Consider the following 16,256-nt stretch of genomic DNA (forward strand, 5'->3'; position numbering starts at 1 on the left):
ACCCCAGGTACCACATGACATCAGGATGGTGAATATAACACAGACACTGCAAATGAACCTAGTTTCCCCAAAGTGTATATTCAGAAACCAAGAAAATCTAAAGGTATTACTGCTCAATGCTAGGAGTCTACACAAAAAACTCAACTCTCTAGAAGCTCTCTTCACCCTAGAGAATGCTGATGTGTGTGCAGTCATTGAGACATGGTTTAAAGCCATGGAGAGCACACCAACAGTGCAAGGTTATAATGCCTTCCACACATTTAGACCAGCTACTACACAGACGGGGACTAAAGGTGGAGGTGTCTCTATTTACATCAAAAATAAATATACCTCAAAGTTGGTCAAAAAGGACAATGCACTTGAGCTGCTCCATGTTCAAATCACCATAGGCAAAATACAATATCACTTCCTTACCAGCTAGAGGTCCCCCTCTATGACCCAGGAAAACCATACCATGTATTTAAACTTATTAGAAACACTAACCATCCAACCCAATACCATATTCATGGGCGACTTTAACTACCCCACTATTAACTGGGAATCCTATACGACAGGCAGGTAGCTCTCAAGATTAGAGTTTGGATGTACATTGTAGTTGCAGACTTGAATCTCATGTCCTCCAATCTGTGATCAAATATGTTAAAACCTGCATATAACATTCAAAATTATTAGGGGAGGGTGGCCTAATGGTTAAGGTGTTTGCCTTACAAACACAAGGTGCAGGGTTTGAGTCTCACAAGGGATAATTGGCTAGGCTTAACATGGCTCGCAAGGGCAGTTAGCTTAGTACTAATCTATGAACCTATGACACCAAATGTACAGGCACAGAGATTCCTGGATTTTGTAAACACAAACTCCATGAACCAGATAGTCAATACACCAACCAGGGGTGCAACCATACTGGATCTGGTCCTCACTAATATGGGAGCATGCAGCACACCCTCTACTGTAATGTCTTCCCTGGTAAGGTCAGACCACAAAATGGTCTCTTTTGAAGTAAATGTAAAACCTGAACTCCCAGCTAAACCTGGAATATTCAGGAACTACTCTAAGGCTAACCTCCTGCTGTTAAGTGATAACCTGGCAGAATTTCAAGCCCCCATAAACCCTGAGAACCCATCAGGAAGAAGTACAGAACTAACTCAAAAAACAAGCCACCCTGGTGGAATCTCAAAATCAACAGGCTGTATAACAGAAAGAAGAAAATCATGGCAAAAACTAGGAGGTGCAGCACTCAGCAGGATAAAAGCACTCTCATCTAACTAAACAAACATCTCAAAGGGAAAATAAAGTCTACCAAAGCCAAATATGAGGTGAATCTGGCCTCCCAGGCCAAGGACAACCACAAGGCATTCTTTAGCTATGTCCGCAAAGTACAGTTTTGTACCTACCATAAATGTAGATGTCCGAACTGGATAGCATCTGCAGTCATAACAAATGGGTTGTCCTGTCGTCAGGCAGCCCTTCGGTCGGCCGGATTCCAAAGTCCGGGTCCGGCTTCGGCTGATGTCGCACTTCACCCGACGTCATCTCTGCTGGTCTTCGGGTATAAAGGCATCAGCCGACGCCATTTTCCTCAGTATTTCTTGCCCCAGATGCCAGTTGCCCTCTTGGAAGGCTAAATTTTGGATAAATGCCAATGTTTCCAAAAAAGTAGAAGGCAAACACAAAAAATAAGCATGTATGTACATATATACAAACAAATACACCATAAGAGACTCCCCAGCTAGCTATTAGGAGGGTAAATACCCTAGGAGTACCACAGAGGGAAGGAGGGTGGTAATCCTGACTGCAGATGCTATCCAGTTCGGACATCTTCATTTATGGTAGGTACAAAACTGTACTATGTCCTTCATGGATGCATCTGCAGTCATAACAAATGGGTAGAATACCATAGCCAAACTAGGGGTGGAGGAAGAAAAATTATGGTGTAGTTAGGATCCCTTGCAGTACAGCAGTGGCAAACCCTGCTCGGGATCTAGAGTATAGAGGTAAATTATAATGCTTGGCAAATGTATGCACGGAGGTCCAAGTAGCCGCCTCAATAATGTCCTTGGTTGCCACTCCTCGTAAGAAAGCTGTGGTAGTGGCTGTAGCCCTTGTAGAATGAGGTCTTATGTTCTGTGGAATTGGTTTTCCATGGTAGGAGTAACAGAATCTTATGCAATTTCCTATCCATTTGGAGATTGTCTGTTTGGAAATTGCTTTTCCTTCCCTTCCTGTTGCATAGGCTACTAAAAGCTGGTCAGTTTTTCTGTTACTTTTGGTTCTGTCCAGGTAGTAGCGTAACTGCCTATGTACATCCAAGGTATGCAGCAGTCTTTCCCCCCTGTTCTGTGGCTTGGGAAAGAAGGTAGGTAGGTGGATTGCCTGGTTTAAAGACACTCTGGATACCACCTTAGGCATAAATGTAGGATTAGTTCTCATGGACACCCTATCTTGATGGAAGATTAGGAAGGGTTGCACTGCCATTAAGGCCTGTAGTTCCGAAACCCTCCTTGCTGAGGTAATTTCCAGTAGGAAAGCAGTTTTCCATGACAGGTGTTGCAGATCTGCTGTTGCTGCTGGTTCAAACGGAGGGAGTGTCAACTTTTCTAGCACAAAGTTCAAGTCCCATGCTGGTAATGGTGGTTTCCTAGGAGGTTTTACATTCTTGATCCTTCTGAGGAACTGCCTGAGTAGAGGATGCGAAAAGACAGGTGGATCGAAGCTGTATTCTGCTGAAATAGCTGATGCATGTATCTTGATGGAGGAATAGGACAGGCCTGTATGTAGAAGCTCTGCCAAGTACTCCAGAATGTTAGCAATATCTATGTTCGACACATCTTTTCCTCTTTCAGTACTCCAAATGACAAACCTTTTCCATTTTCCTGCATAGTTCCTTCTTGTTGAAGGTCTGCGGCTTCAAGGATAATGTCTTTAACCCTTTGGGAAAGGTCTGGGTTAGTTGCTGCTATGTGATGTTCCAGGCAGTCAGTTGCAAGGTTTTTAGGTTTGGATGCATGATGTTGTAGTTGTTCTGAGTTAACATCAAAGGCATCAGGGTTATTGACCACATTCTCTCCCGAGACATGCTCCTCAGCAATGGGTACCACTGTTGTCTTGGCCAATTCGGAGCTATCAGGATTATCCTTGGACGTTCCTCTTTGATTTTCAGTAGTACCTTGTGCATCAAGGGAAGAGGTGGAAATGCATATGCTGTCAGGCCTTTCCAGCTGAAGGATAGAGAGTCCACCTTCCATGCAAGTGGGTGGAATGTCCTTGTGCAGAATTTTTTGAGCTGGTGATTGAGTGGGGATGCGAATAGATCTATTTGTGGCATTCCCCATTTCTTTGTGATGGCCTTGAAGATGTCCGGGTGTAGTATCCATTCGTGAGCATCCGAGGTGGTTCTGCTTAACATGTCTGCTAGGGTGTTCTCTTTTCCCGGCACAAATATTGCCTGTAACTGGATGTTGTAGCTGAGAGCCAGATTCCAAAGGTCCAACGTCATTCTGCATAGGGGGTATGAATGAGTGCCTCCCTGTTTGTTGATGTACCACATGACTGTGGTGTTGTCTGTCCTTATCATCAAATGGCCTTCTTTGAGGAATGGTCTGAATTTTTGGATTGCCAGTTTTACTGCCAGCATTTCTTTTTGGTTTATGTGCAGGTGCAGCTGGTCTTGAGTCCCCAATCCTTGTATGCATTTGTCCAGCATGTGCGCCCCCCATCCTAGGTCTGAGGCGTCCGTTGTGATGGTTTGGCTTGCTCGAAAGTTGTGGAAGGGTAAGCCTGGATTTGACTGGCATGCTTGAGCCCACCATAGGAACTCCTGTTTTAGGCATGGGATTAGTGGAATTTCTGTTTCTAAGCTGTGCCTGTGCTGAGACCGTAAATTCTTTAGGTACCACTGTAGCTTTCTCATATGCAGTCTGGCATGTGGGACCAAGATTATGCATGATGCCATGAAGCCCAAGGCCTGCAGAACTTTTCTTGCTGTTAGTTTGTTCTGCTTTGTTAATGCCAAGAAGTAAAGAGGGAGTTCTTTTTGTTTTTCTGCAGTTAGGAATGCCATTTGTTTTACTGTGTCCAATTCCGTGCCCAAGAATGTTCTTGTTTGGGATGGTATCAGCCTTGACTTTTGTAAATTGACTGTGTATCCCAGGGCTTGTAGAAAGTAAATGACCCTTTGTAAATCTGTTGTCAGCTTGCTTTTGTTGTCCGCTTGTAAGAGGCAGTCGTCCAGGTATGGATAAATTTGGATTCCCTGTAGTCTGCAGTGAGCGATTACTGATGCCAGGCATTTTGTGAATACTCTGGGCGCAGTAGATAAGCCAAAGGGCAATGCTGAGAATTGATAATGCTCTGATCCTGCAAGAAATCTGAGGTATCTTCTGCAATTTGGTCGAATGGGGACGTGCAGGTATGCCTCCTTGAGATCTAGAGTTACCAGCCAACACTCCTTGCCCAGCATGGGAAGAAGTTGCTGTAGGGTCAGCATTTTGAATTTTGGGACAATGATGTATGTGTTTAAGACGGACAGGTCGGGAATAGGTCTCCAACTTTTCTCTTTTCTTGGTACTAGGAAGAGTCTGGAGTAGAATCCTTTGCCCTGTTCTGTTATTGGTACTCTTTCCACAGCTCTCATCTTTGTTAATTTCGCTATCTGCTGTAGAGCTTCTATTTTTGATTTGGAGGTAGGTTTGGCATTCCTCTTTTACTGGTAAGGTGTGGAAGTGGAACCGGTAGCCTTGGTCTATGGTTTGCAAAATCCACTTGTCTTTTGTAATATAGTGCCAATTTTTCGAAAATAAGGCTAACTTTCCGCCTAAAGGTGCTGCTATTTGCTCCCTGATAGGCGGTGTCAGAGCCAAGTCACTGTGATTGTCCTGTTGCAGTGGCAGTGGTTGTGTCTGTGCCTCGGTTATTGCCTTGCCACTGTCGTCCTCTGTAGGCACCTCCTCTGGATTGATTTCTGCCTCTAGAGCGTCTATTCCTGCCCCTTTGGGATTTTGTGGAGTCTGGAAAGGACCAATTCTTGGCAGGCCAGTTCCTGCTAAACCTTGGGGGCTGAACCTGTAAGAAATCTTTAACTGTTTGTACAGATTTTGCCTTTTCTTCCATTTTCTTCATTACTTGCTGGGCAGGTGTACCAAATAGACTGGCCTTATCCATAGGAGCATCTAACAGCTTTGCTTTAACATGATCCGGTAAGACCTGTTCTTTCAACTATGCATGCCTTCTTACCACTGTGCCAGTCATGGCTGATCTAAATGAAGCCTCCAGTGCATCATAGCCACATTTTAAGGAATGGTTACTAACCTGTTGGATGTTATTCACCATTTCTAATACATATTTCTTATCTAAGGATTCATCAGAGGACAGTTTTTTAGTTAACTGATCAAGCATAAACTCTTGGTATTGGATCATATGAAACTGACAGTTTAAAGCTCTAGCTGAGAGAGTAGCAGAGGTGTAAACTTTTTTCCCCCATCTCTAAGGACCTGGATTCCCTTTCAGAAGGGATAGGGTTTTGCTGTGGTCGAGGCTACTGCCTTAGGCCCCTGGGATATAGTTTTGGGATCTGCAAGTGGGGCCTTGTATAGGTGGTGATGAGTGTCTGGCACCCTGTAAAATCTATCTGGTTTGGCAGGGGCTGGAGGTAAAGAATCAGGAGCAGTGCAAACATCATTAAATGCATCATCCACAACAGGCAGTACAGGAGGTATAGCTAACGGCCTATGTTGTGGTAAGTGCAGAAAAGTCCTAAGCCTTTTTCTTGAATCTGAGAAATCTTGTCCCTGCCATTGGAATTGTTCTCTCATGGCATGTAAGGTTTCCCCAAAGGAAAATTCCTCTGGTGGAGAGGCAGCTGGAATGGATTCTTCAGCATCGGAATCTTCATAAGTAGAAAAAGGAGCCTCTGGCTGGTCTGTAATGTCTGAGTCATCCGCAGAATCATCAGAGGACATTGCCTCGGGGGGCTCTGCTCTAGGTCTCTTTTCTGGGGGCTGAGAGGCCCTGTCTGGGTGAGATTGGGATCCCCTAATTAAGGATATTAAATCTTCTGCAAGAGTAAACATTTGTGAACTTGAAGTGGGCCTGTGTGAGGGGGGCTTAACAGGCACTGATTTAACAGATTTGGCTGCTTTAGCCCTGGCAAAGGCCTTAATAGACATGGCTGCAGGAGGCCTAGCAGCACCACGTGCTGGGGTAGAGACATCCAAAGGGATGGTGTCTGATAAATCACTAGGAACCACAGTTGTAGGCAAAATTTCTGAGGCCGATTCAACTAAGGTAGCAGGAGCCTCAGTAGTAGTCATGGATTCGCTGAAGATTGACCGGTTTTCTCGGTTTCGCCTAAACCGAGACACTCGCGGCTTGCTTAACCGTGGTTTCGGCCGAAACCGCGGACCGCGAGTGTCGGTCTTTTTCTTTGCGTTTTTTAACAATTTGGATAGTCGGAGGATCCGACGGCATAATGTATGCAAAATCTGAGCCGAAAAACTGTTCAGCAAACTCCGACCGACGCCTAAGCGTTCGTCGGTTGAAGGAAGCACAGGCCGAACAGGCTGCTATGTCGTGGTCTGGGCCTAAGCAAGGCAGACAGTAAGAGTGGAAATCTTTATGAGGTATTTGTTTCCCACAAGTTAAAAAGTTATTGACTTTTTCTGACATCGGCTGAGGCAAGAAAGAGTCCCCAACGGGGTACTTAGCTTTTTAGAAGTCTTCGAAGTAGTATTCGGTAGTAGTAATCTCTGGATCTGACCGACCGGCACTTGCGAACAGCTTCTGCTTCGGACGCCACGCGGCAAGAAAGACTGAGGAAAATGGCGTCGGCTGATGCCTTTATACCCGAAGACCAGCAGAGATGACGTCGGGTGAAGTGCGACATCAGCCGAAGCCGGACCCGGACTTTGGAATCCGGCCGACCGAAGGGCTGCCTGACGACAGGACAACCCATTTGTTATGACTGCAGATGCATCCATGAAGGACATCCTCAAAGCAATACACAATTGTGTGCAGAGATCATTGTAAATGGAACCACCTATACTGAACCAGGAGATATAGCAAACCTCCTGGATGATAAATTCAGCTCCAGCTTTACTCCTCTCTCTCCCTCAACCTTCCCAAAAGAAATATCATCTAATATAACTCCCACTGCTATCACTAAGGAACAAGTCCATAATACTCTCTCTAAGGCCAAGAACACTGCATCAATGGGCCCCCATAACATCCCAGGATGCCTTCTAAATAGCATGAAACAAAACCTATCAGGGCCTCTGGAATTATTTAACTGCAGCCTCCAAACAAGCTTTGCAGTGCATGAATGGAGAACAGCAACAGTCAATCCTCTGCACAAAGGTGGGCCATCTACAGACCCGTAAGTCTCACTAGCCTTATACATAAAGCCATGGAAAGAATTATTATAGAAATAATCAATAGTGATATAGTAAACCTCCAGACACTGAACCCAACCCAGTTTGGTTTTGTCAAGGGCAGAGTATGCCTACTCAACCTGGTGGACTTCTTTGAGAAGGTCACCAAAGCAATGGATGAGAGCAAAATCATTCACACTGCCTACTTTGACCTGGCCAAGGCATATGACACAATACCCCACTCAGGCATTGTTGACAAACTCAAAAAGTTAGGTACAAACTCATATGTCACTTGGTGGACAGCCAACTGGCTCACAGACAGGAAGCTAGAATTGGGGAGTCCATCTCTACAAAGAGGCCAGTCACAAGTGAAGTCCCTCAGAGGATCAGTCCTTGGACCGTTCCTTTTTGGCATTTACTTTTCTGAAGTCAAGACCAATGTCAGTGGTCTCTGGCTGACTAAATTTGCAGATAACTGCAAATTAGGAGCAGTCATTGAATCCCACACTGACACAAATGTTCTCCAGGAGGGGCTGACACAGACAAACAACTGGTGTCAGAGTCGCAGACTAAAACTAAATGCCAAGAAATGCATAACAGTATCCTTCGGGAAGTCATCCACCCCTGGTAATTATCATATTGACAACACACCCCTTAGAGTTGAACCAGCAGTTGAACAGTAGTGAGGAAATCTTCTATGCGGTGCAACTTACAAACAAAGGTAAGGCATCTAAGTCCATGGAAGTCATTGTTCTACTACTGTATTCAGCATTCATCAGACCTATCATTGAGTACAATACCCCCCTTATATCTAACCAGGCATATCCAACAACAGGAACGTCCGCAGAGGTTCCTCACTAAAAGAATACAGGTCATAAGTAAAATGTCCTATGCAGACTGCCTCAAGGCTCTATTCCTGTATTCTGTCTCCTACCAGCTTTTGAGGGGAGATCTATGCCTGACATACAGGGCATTGTCAGACTCCACTCTGATAGACCTCTTGCATATCCGCAAAACAAACAGCAACAGAATTACCCATTCTAAAGACTTAAACCTTGCCTGTGATTACAAGTAGGACCTGCTGGAGAGGCAGGTATGTATCCCAGAGACTACCCCATCTCTGGAACAGGCTTCCCCATCCATGTGGAGCAGAGTTCTTCCCTAACCCAATTCAAGTGCAACCTGGACAATTGGATGGGGAACAGGAAATTCATCCCTGGTTTGGCACCTATGTCTCCAATGGACACAGGCAACCTGTAAATGGTTCATCTCCCAGGCCCTAGCTTGTACATGTTTCATCTTCCGTGCCCCTGCTTATACTTATCAAGGGTGTCAGAACCTGTCATAGATTTGGGATGCATGGCTAGGCTTAAAAAGGACCTTGTGGTCCTTAGCCTAGTAAACACCTATGAACCACAATACACTCTTTTGGAAGGTGTACCACTTGCATACCTCTCAAATGTTCAGATTTTGTTTGCAAAATGTCATCCTTTTTGTCTCGTTTTTGGCCTGTTCCTCATAAAATGTGTGTTTTTTGGGCAAATAATCGAGGACTGAAGTGACTAAATAATGACAGACATTTGAGCTTCAGACTTCATATCCTTCAGAAAATGCATGCTAATGCAAAACCTGTTGTTCTAGCAACCTTCTAAGTTTGTAAGGGCAACTATTAAAATATATCACTGATTTGGGGCTTTTGTCACCCTATTATTTCTAACTTTGTCAGGCTTTCTTGTGCTAAGAGGTTGAGAGGTATGACCACGATGTGAAGCATCATGTAGTTAGGTTATAAAAAGTTAAGGCAATGTGCTCCAGATATTAAAATAAACTTGGGCTATACTGCTGAAAATGAGTGTACGGACCATTATATTCAGGCATAACAGACTTGTGCTATAAACTGCCCTGATGACTGAAGGCAAAAAAAAGATACAGCAGTTTAAAAGAACTGCAGGAAAATGGAGCTTGAAAGCAAATAACTATCTTTAAATTATGAATGTACGTGTTTTGGTCAGCTCAGAATTCATGAGGCACTACGCATAGATGGTCTTTCATGAAATGAGTGCCAGTGGACATTCAGTATCATGTCATGGGATTCCTGTCCTTACAAATAAAGTGTTATCCTAAAAAAGTCAAGAGAGATGGGATGCCACTGCTGCAACCCTCCTAATGTTTCTCCCTCCCAAAGGTAATGTGTGGTATGTGCAAAATCACTGCAAAAAAGTAAATGCTGCACAGATGCACAAAAGGAAACCAGAGAGGATCTTATTATTCCATGATCTCATCTTACCTGTTCCAGGTGATCTGTACTACTTCATTCTCAATGTCTTCAGCCAGGCCTTTTTCCAAAGGCTCTGCAATCATTGTGATCTTATTTCTAAATAAAACATGGACATGTATTGGCATTAAAAACGTGATAGGATTATACAGATCTTCACCATCAACATATATTCATCTTCCATTGACTTTGCTACTATTTGTAAAAATATTTGGAGTGACGACTGGAACTAAATTAAAAAAGATATTCAAACAATTCTGAAATTTGCACACAATGAACTTAAATTCACTTTACATTTCTGCATGTAAGAGTTAAAAAGTGCAGCTTTGTGCGCAACATGCATAACTAGCAGATAAGAGATTACCACTGCTGTAGTTAATATGCCTTAACATAAGAGATTTGTTGGAAGACTGGACATGTGACTTTTTGACCAATGTTTACAGCTTTCTTCAAACTCCTCCCATTTAACATCAGATTGACATTCCCTGTAAAAGAGGCCAAGCTCGTGCCATTACTTTGGCTGTTCTCTGTACCACTTTATCCATTTCTGCCTTCAGTCAGCATGGAAGCCTTCAGCATTATCTTACTTTCAGTGGTGGAAAAACTCTATGTTATCTCTTTTTTAAGGTGGGCTCTGCCCTACGTTTATGTGCATACTATTAAGAGGTCATACTTGTGGTCTATGAAGGCTGAAGGGACTACAAAGGCAATGATGACAGTCCTTCAAGGTTTTGTCAAGGTTTCTAACTCCCGCTTTACATACTTGAGAGATACTTCAGGATTTGTTTTCCATGGGGACAGAGAAAGGAAAACTCTACTGCTGCCATGGCCTTCTACTTGAAAATCTACTGTTACTGTAAGTTGCGTACACAGCTGTACCATGATTATCATATAGGTCATCACTGCAGAAGTATTCCTGACACAAGGGAAAGTATCAGGGCAGAGTGGTGGCTACAGGAGAGCTTAACAAGACTGGCTGATGCGAAGGCCATCTTGCTCCTTGACTGAATATCCAGATGACAATTACTGAAGACACTGTGGATGGTGGTGTGAATGTCATGATTATGATTCACTGTCAGGAACAGAGATGTACAGTAGCAGGCAACATCAATTTACTGGTAGAAGCTCCCTCTACATTACTGCCCACTCAAAGATTCTGTTTACACTAACCACTTTGATTAATGCAACGACTGACATATTGAAATGTACACACACCTGTTTACCAGTTTGCTTTTACAAATTACATGCGAGAACTACTACTACTATTATAAACATAACTGCACCTACAAATTTGTTTGTTTGTGTCTTTCGGCTTTTCCCGGTTAGGGGTCGCCACAGCGGAATTCCGGTCCGCTAATGATTGGTAGTTGATTTTTACGTGCCGAGTTACCAGCCCTGACGCACAACCTTCAATGAAGGTACGCCCATTCACGCATGTCTCCACGCAGAAACGCTCTAGCTGAGAATCGAACCGGACAGCGTCTTACTGTGAGGCGACAACGCTACCGCAGCACCACCATATTGCATTATAAAAATCACATTTGTACGACTGGTTGCTTAATTTCTGCATAATAACTCACAGAAGGCAGCTGTCCCCCATTAACCCCTCCTCTGTCAATAGCTGTTTTATTGACGTTTTCTTCCTTAAGAAGTATTACAATGCAGGGGATGTGGCAAGTAATGTGTTACTTTAAAACATTGCAATACTTATTCCATGATTCATTCCTCATTAATTGAGACAAGTAATGGGTTAACCAAATGACAGCCTCAGGAGTACAGTGCCTCATGTCAAACTAAATGTAATTCAGTCCCTGAACATTACTTGCACAAGCAATGAATGGCAGGTCATAATCATGACAACAGATAATGATGACTGCCGCAAAAATGTCCTGGGCTGATACAGTCTTGAAGAATATTGCCATGGTGGCCACTGCTCTATCAGAACTAGCTTTTATTATGGTGTCCAACTTTTTGTTTGTTGATTCATAGTAATATTGGGTCAGTCAATTGAAGAGTGCTTTTTAGCAAGTGATGTGCTTTTCTTCTTGATTAAAAAGAATACAATTAGTTCCCTTTTATAAACTGCTTTATTCTGTAAATGTGTCATCTTAGCAGGAGTACACTACAAACCCCCTAAAAGACACGCTCAAAAAATACTTCACTAAAAAAAAAAAAAAAAAAATTCAACAAAAATGCAAGAGAAATCCTTGGCCTGGATCAGTAAATGCCTGGATGGTGCGAATAGAAGCCAATCATTCAGGAAAGGAAACATCTGGAAAATGTGTAGTATGAGGTGAGCTGCAACCACTGCCATGCATTTGAACACCCTGGGGGCTGTGGTGAGACCAAATGGAAGCATGTGGAATTGGTATTTACTGGTCCCTGCCTGAAATGGCGATACCTTCTGAAGTGTCTGTTCATTTTGATGTGATAGTACACATTCCTCATGTCTATCGAGCATATCCAGTTGTCCTTCTGCAAAAAGGGAAGGATGGACTGAATCATGGCCATCCTGAACTTTGTGTGTTTTAAAAATTTGTTCAGGTAAGTCAGGTCCAGAATTGGCCTGAAATCCCCGGTTTTCTTTAGAACTAAAAAAGAATAGGGAGTAAATTCCTGATCCATGCTGGTCTAAGGGGACTTCCTGGAAGACTCTTTTTTGGAGCAACTTGGCAATTTCCAAAGATGCTGCCTCCCTCTGATTGGGTGGAACATTGGGCAGGTGTTGTTTGGGATTAGGGGATTTAAAAAGGGAATGGAGTAGCCTCTGAACATTGGGGAGGTGTTGTTTTGGCTTAGGGGATTTAAAAGGGGAATGGAGTAGCCTCTGGACATAACACCTTGCACCCATCAGTTGTTCATGATGGCTAACCAGGCATCTAGGTGCAAGGAGGATCTAAACCCGACTACCTCCAGACAGGGACAGTCAGGCAACACCTCAGGGATGTTGAAGGATTTTTCCAAGGGAGAATCTTGAGATCCCTGATTCAGCAGACCCCATCTGCCCTGATGGCAGCGTCTACCACTGGAATTATTTCCCCCCTGCCCTTAGGGGAAAAACTTTCCCTGAGCTTCGTGGAAAGGACCCTGGGATTTTCTGAACCACAACTTCTTTCTCCGATGCTGATTCTTGGAGAAGGACCTTTGTGGGGCACAGAAGCAGATCCCGATGACAGACAGGTTCTTTCAGTCTTTCCCTCTGTGGGAGAGTGCGTCACGAACAGTCGGTCCAAAAAGGGAGGAGCTGTCAAAGGGGGCATAGACAAAAGATGCCTTAAAAGGTTCCGCAAAATCACAAAGCTGCATCCAGGCATGGGGCTGAATGGCAATGCCAGAACCAGCCACCCTAGAAGTGTCCTCAACTATGTGAGAAATCAACCTCATGGATGTGTTGGAAATGGACTGCAGAGTGGCCATACGGGAAGAAAAGGAAGTCCGATCCTCCAGAGTAATGGACTCAGGGCCAGAGCTACAGGGTTCCTTAAGTAAGTCCCTCTGTAGCCTGGTAAAATGGGTAAGGTAATTCAACACTTTGAGGGGAAAGGTGGAAGAAGTGTAGACTCTTTTTCCAAATCTGTCCATAGCCCTAGACTCTCTGTTAGGGGGATGGACAGTAAAGCTTTCTTGGGCAAGGTCTTTCTTGGTGGCCGCTGACGCCACCACCAGCGCATCTTCTGGAATGCCTTTTGTCCAGTGAGGTCTAACCTTGGGGCACTAAGGATCCTGTCTGCTCTTTTTGGGATAGGTTCTGCAGCATCTGGTTCTTTCCATGCCCATGCAGATACCTGGTCCATGAGGGATCTGCTGGGGGGACACCCAGGATGTATATGGGCCAGTCCTGAAGGCCTCCAAGAACACTGACCCTGGTCATATATTTCTTGTGAGTACTAACCCAAACAACCTGTCTGAAAAATAGAAATTATTTTGTCTGTCTGGAAATTAGCAAGAACCCTGCAGTAAAAGTATGTTAGTATGGTTTTGCTTTGTGTTTCAGTTTTTGCTTGCTTTAGGAAGTGCTATATTATTGAAATATACAGCCATGATCATCGTTGTAGTGCGAATTCTTTTTATGCTCATCTATTTACTCAGAATACGAGTCATTCACTTGTGTTAAAGAGACAATTCCAGTGTTCTAAATTTGGAACAAATTTAGTTTCTAGGGGAAGTCAACATTTTTGCTATCAGTAACATCTACAGTGTTGCGTCATCACCAGTCTCCTCCCTGTGTCAGCTTACCCAATATGATCCTGTTCCAGTTATGTCTGTAGTCCCATTTCCCTCCGAGAAACATGCAGTTGTTATATTTTCATTCCACAATATAACACTTGCTTATAAAGAATCTGTACTTGTTGGTGCAACCTGACATTTAAAAATTCCGTCACATATGTGGAGCATACGTTAAGGCATGCCAGTTCTACAATCTTTTTTTTCCTACATATGGTCATTTACAAATCTAGAATGTCCTGACTCTGACAACTGTAAGTTGTACATGACAATTTGTCATAAAAGAGGAATCTCTGATACAGCTTTCTGTATCCTACTCCATTTTTAATCGCAACTTATTTTGAAACTGCATTCTGTGACCTATGCTTTGTTTTTCCTTGTATGCGATCGTACTTTGTATTAAAGGATACAAAACAGTGAGAATGTTGTACCAATATATTAATTTTTGGTGTCTTTATCAACTGTCAATTGAATTCCTGGTTTCAGTATAGCTGTCAGACAAGTAGTAGTAGTTTTTAATCTTGATGATTACTCTACAGTAACGGAACAAATTTAATAATAGTTACGTTACGATTGCATGTGATGATGTCTGCTAGTATATAGACACTATTAGAATGCACAAAGCTGACAAATTAGCAGACTTAGCTAAAGCATTTTATTAAATCAAATAAATAAAAATCACTATGGAGTCGGGCACTCTTCATATATGTAATATTTTGACTAAAGGTCTTAGCTGCCATCACCATAGCATCAACTGGTAACCTTCTGGACCAATGTGGTTCTCCTCAGGAGGGGAAAGAATTTTGTCAGGTCTCCAAGTGATCGCCTCAATAGAGTCAGGGTTCTTCCATGTGTGTTGCACTACAAGCTGGACTAGCTCATCGGCAGGCGGCGTCACCCAAGAGGTAGCTGGCCGGGCCTGGAAAGCCTGCAGGAACATGGACTCCTCAGAGGAAGTGTTGGAGGGCTTCCAGTCACCCCTCTGCTTTAACATTTCAAGGATGTTTCCGAAGGAGACATCATAAGGGGGTGACTGTGGGGACCCTTCACCATCATCGTAATTCGTGTCTTCTGTTACAGACTCCTCAGACGAGTCAATGTGCTTCCTCTTGCATAATCTCTTCCATGGGGACTCCTCAGTGGGGGTTTCTGAGGAGGACTCGGAAAACTGGGTACCCTGAACAGGGGTTTCCTGCGGCTTCCCTGCCTGGTGTCCCGGGGAGGTGGTCTGTGGCAGCTGTAGCTCAGGGGGAGAAAACTGGGATTCTGACGTTGGTTGAATGCTTCCAGAAGCGAGTGCCCTCTCCATCACATGGGAAGAAGGCCCGCCAGAAGTGGGATGGGAGCCTGGAACCGAGAAGTTCAACCTTGGAACCGGGGTCACACCCCACTCCGTCGAACCTGCTCCCAAGGATGGAGCCTCAAGCCAGATCAGCATAGGTGAGGCTACTGGCACTGAGAATGGAACCGAAGGACCACACGGAACCATGCCCCAAACTGAGGAGCCTGCTTTCCAATCACGAGATTGAGGAAGGACCAGTTCAGCAGGAACTGAGGACCAAAGGGACAGCCCCGGAGCCTCAATGAGGTCCACTACAGGCGCCGAGATGGGGGATTCCAAGAAGGGCATCAGAGCAGAAGGCTTCAGAACTGGCATGGCAAAAGGAGGAGAACAGGATGGAGTCTGTGGAGAGGTCAACCCAAGTCCTGCCGGAGGATGGGTCTTGGAAGGCATGGGTATCCCCCTGGCTGCCAACAGCTGATCCACAAGATGCACCACATCAAGTTCAGAAAGGCTCCTGGTGGATCTAGTGGATACTCCAGACGGGGAGTCAGGTAGATCTAAGAACGGGCTATACACTTGACCTAAGAACGGGTCTATGGACGGAGAGTATCAGGTCCGTGGTGTGTGATCTGCCGTCACCGATGTCTCGAGTTTAGAGACACAAAGTAGTGGGGTCAAATCCAGTGTTGCTGTAATACAGCTCGGTGCCGAAGGGGCACTTGGAGCTGAACCGAGAGGTTCAATCATCACTGCAGAAATGAACATCGAATGCGTGCACTGTGCCGAAATGGCCACAGGTGCCCAAGTCGTAGTAAGCGAAGTGAGGTCTATACTCATTTCCGGAGGCAGTATCTGAGTCGACGATGAAGCTGGCACCGATATAGCAATAAAACAGTTGTACCCACACTCTGTTCGCTGCACTAAGTGTAAAAATTCACTTGCTGCTCCACAATTCCTTATAAAACACTTCTTTATTTAGTAAAACAAATGAATGAGTATTAGGTTAAGCGCTTTCATCTACATCAAAGTAGACTTCTTCAGAACACTTCCATTTGTTAAATGCTGGCTTTTATATACGCTACTAACCATTCCTAATAATCCACTAATATAC

General features: G+C 44.2%; 1 protein-coding gene across 3 annotated transcripts in view; it reads right to left on the reverse strand.

The window, feature by feature from the left end:
* The window catches only part of EFTUD2 (elongation factor Tu GTP binding domain containing 2), a 1,111,673-nt gene that overhangs the window by 293,613 nt on the left and 801,804 nt on the right, over positions 1 to 16,256 (reverse strand). For all 3 annotated transcript variants that reach the window (XM_044055111.1, XM_044055110.1, XM_044055112.1), the window contains exon 21: positions 9,649 to 9,735. In XM_044055111.1, the coding sequence (XP_043911046.1) occupies positions 9,649 to 9,735 (87 nt within the window). The remainder of the gene's footprint in view (positions 1 to 9,648; positions 9,736 to 16,256) is intronic.

This window comes from Protopterus annectens, chromosome 13.part0 (genome assembly GCF_019279795.1).
Source record: "Protopterus annectens isolate FY-2018-M chromosome 13.part0, PAN1.0, whole genome shotgun sequence".
In the NCBI taxonomy this organism is placed as follows: domain Eukaryota; kingdom Metazoa; phylum Chordata; order Ceratodontiformes; family Protopteridae; genus Protopterus; species Protopterus annectens.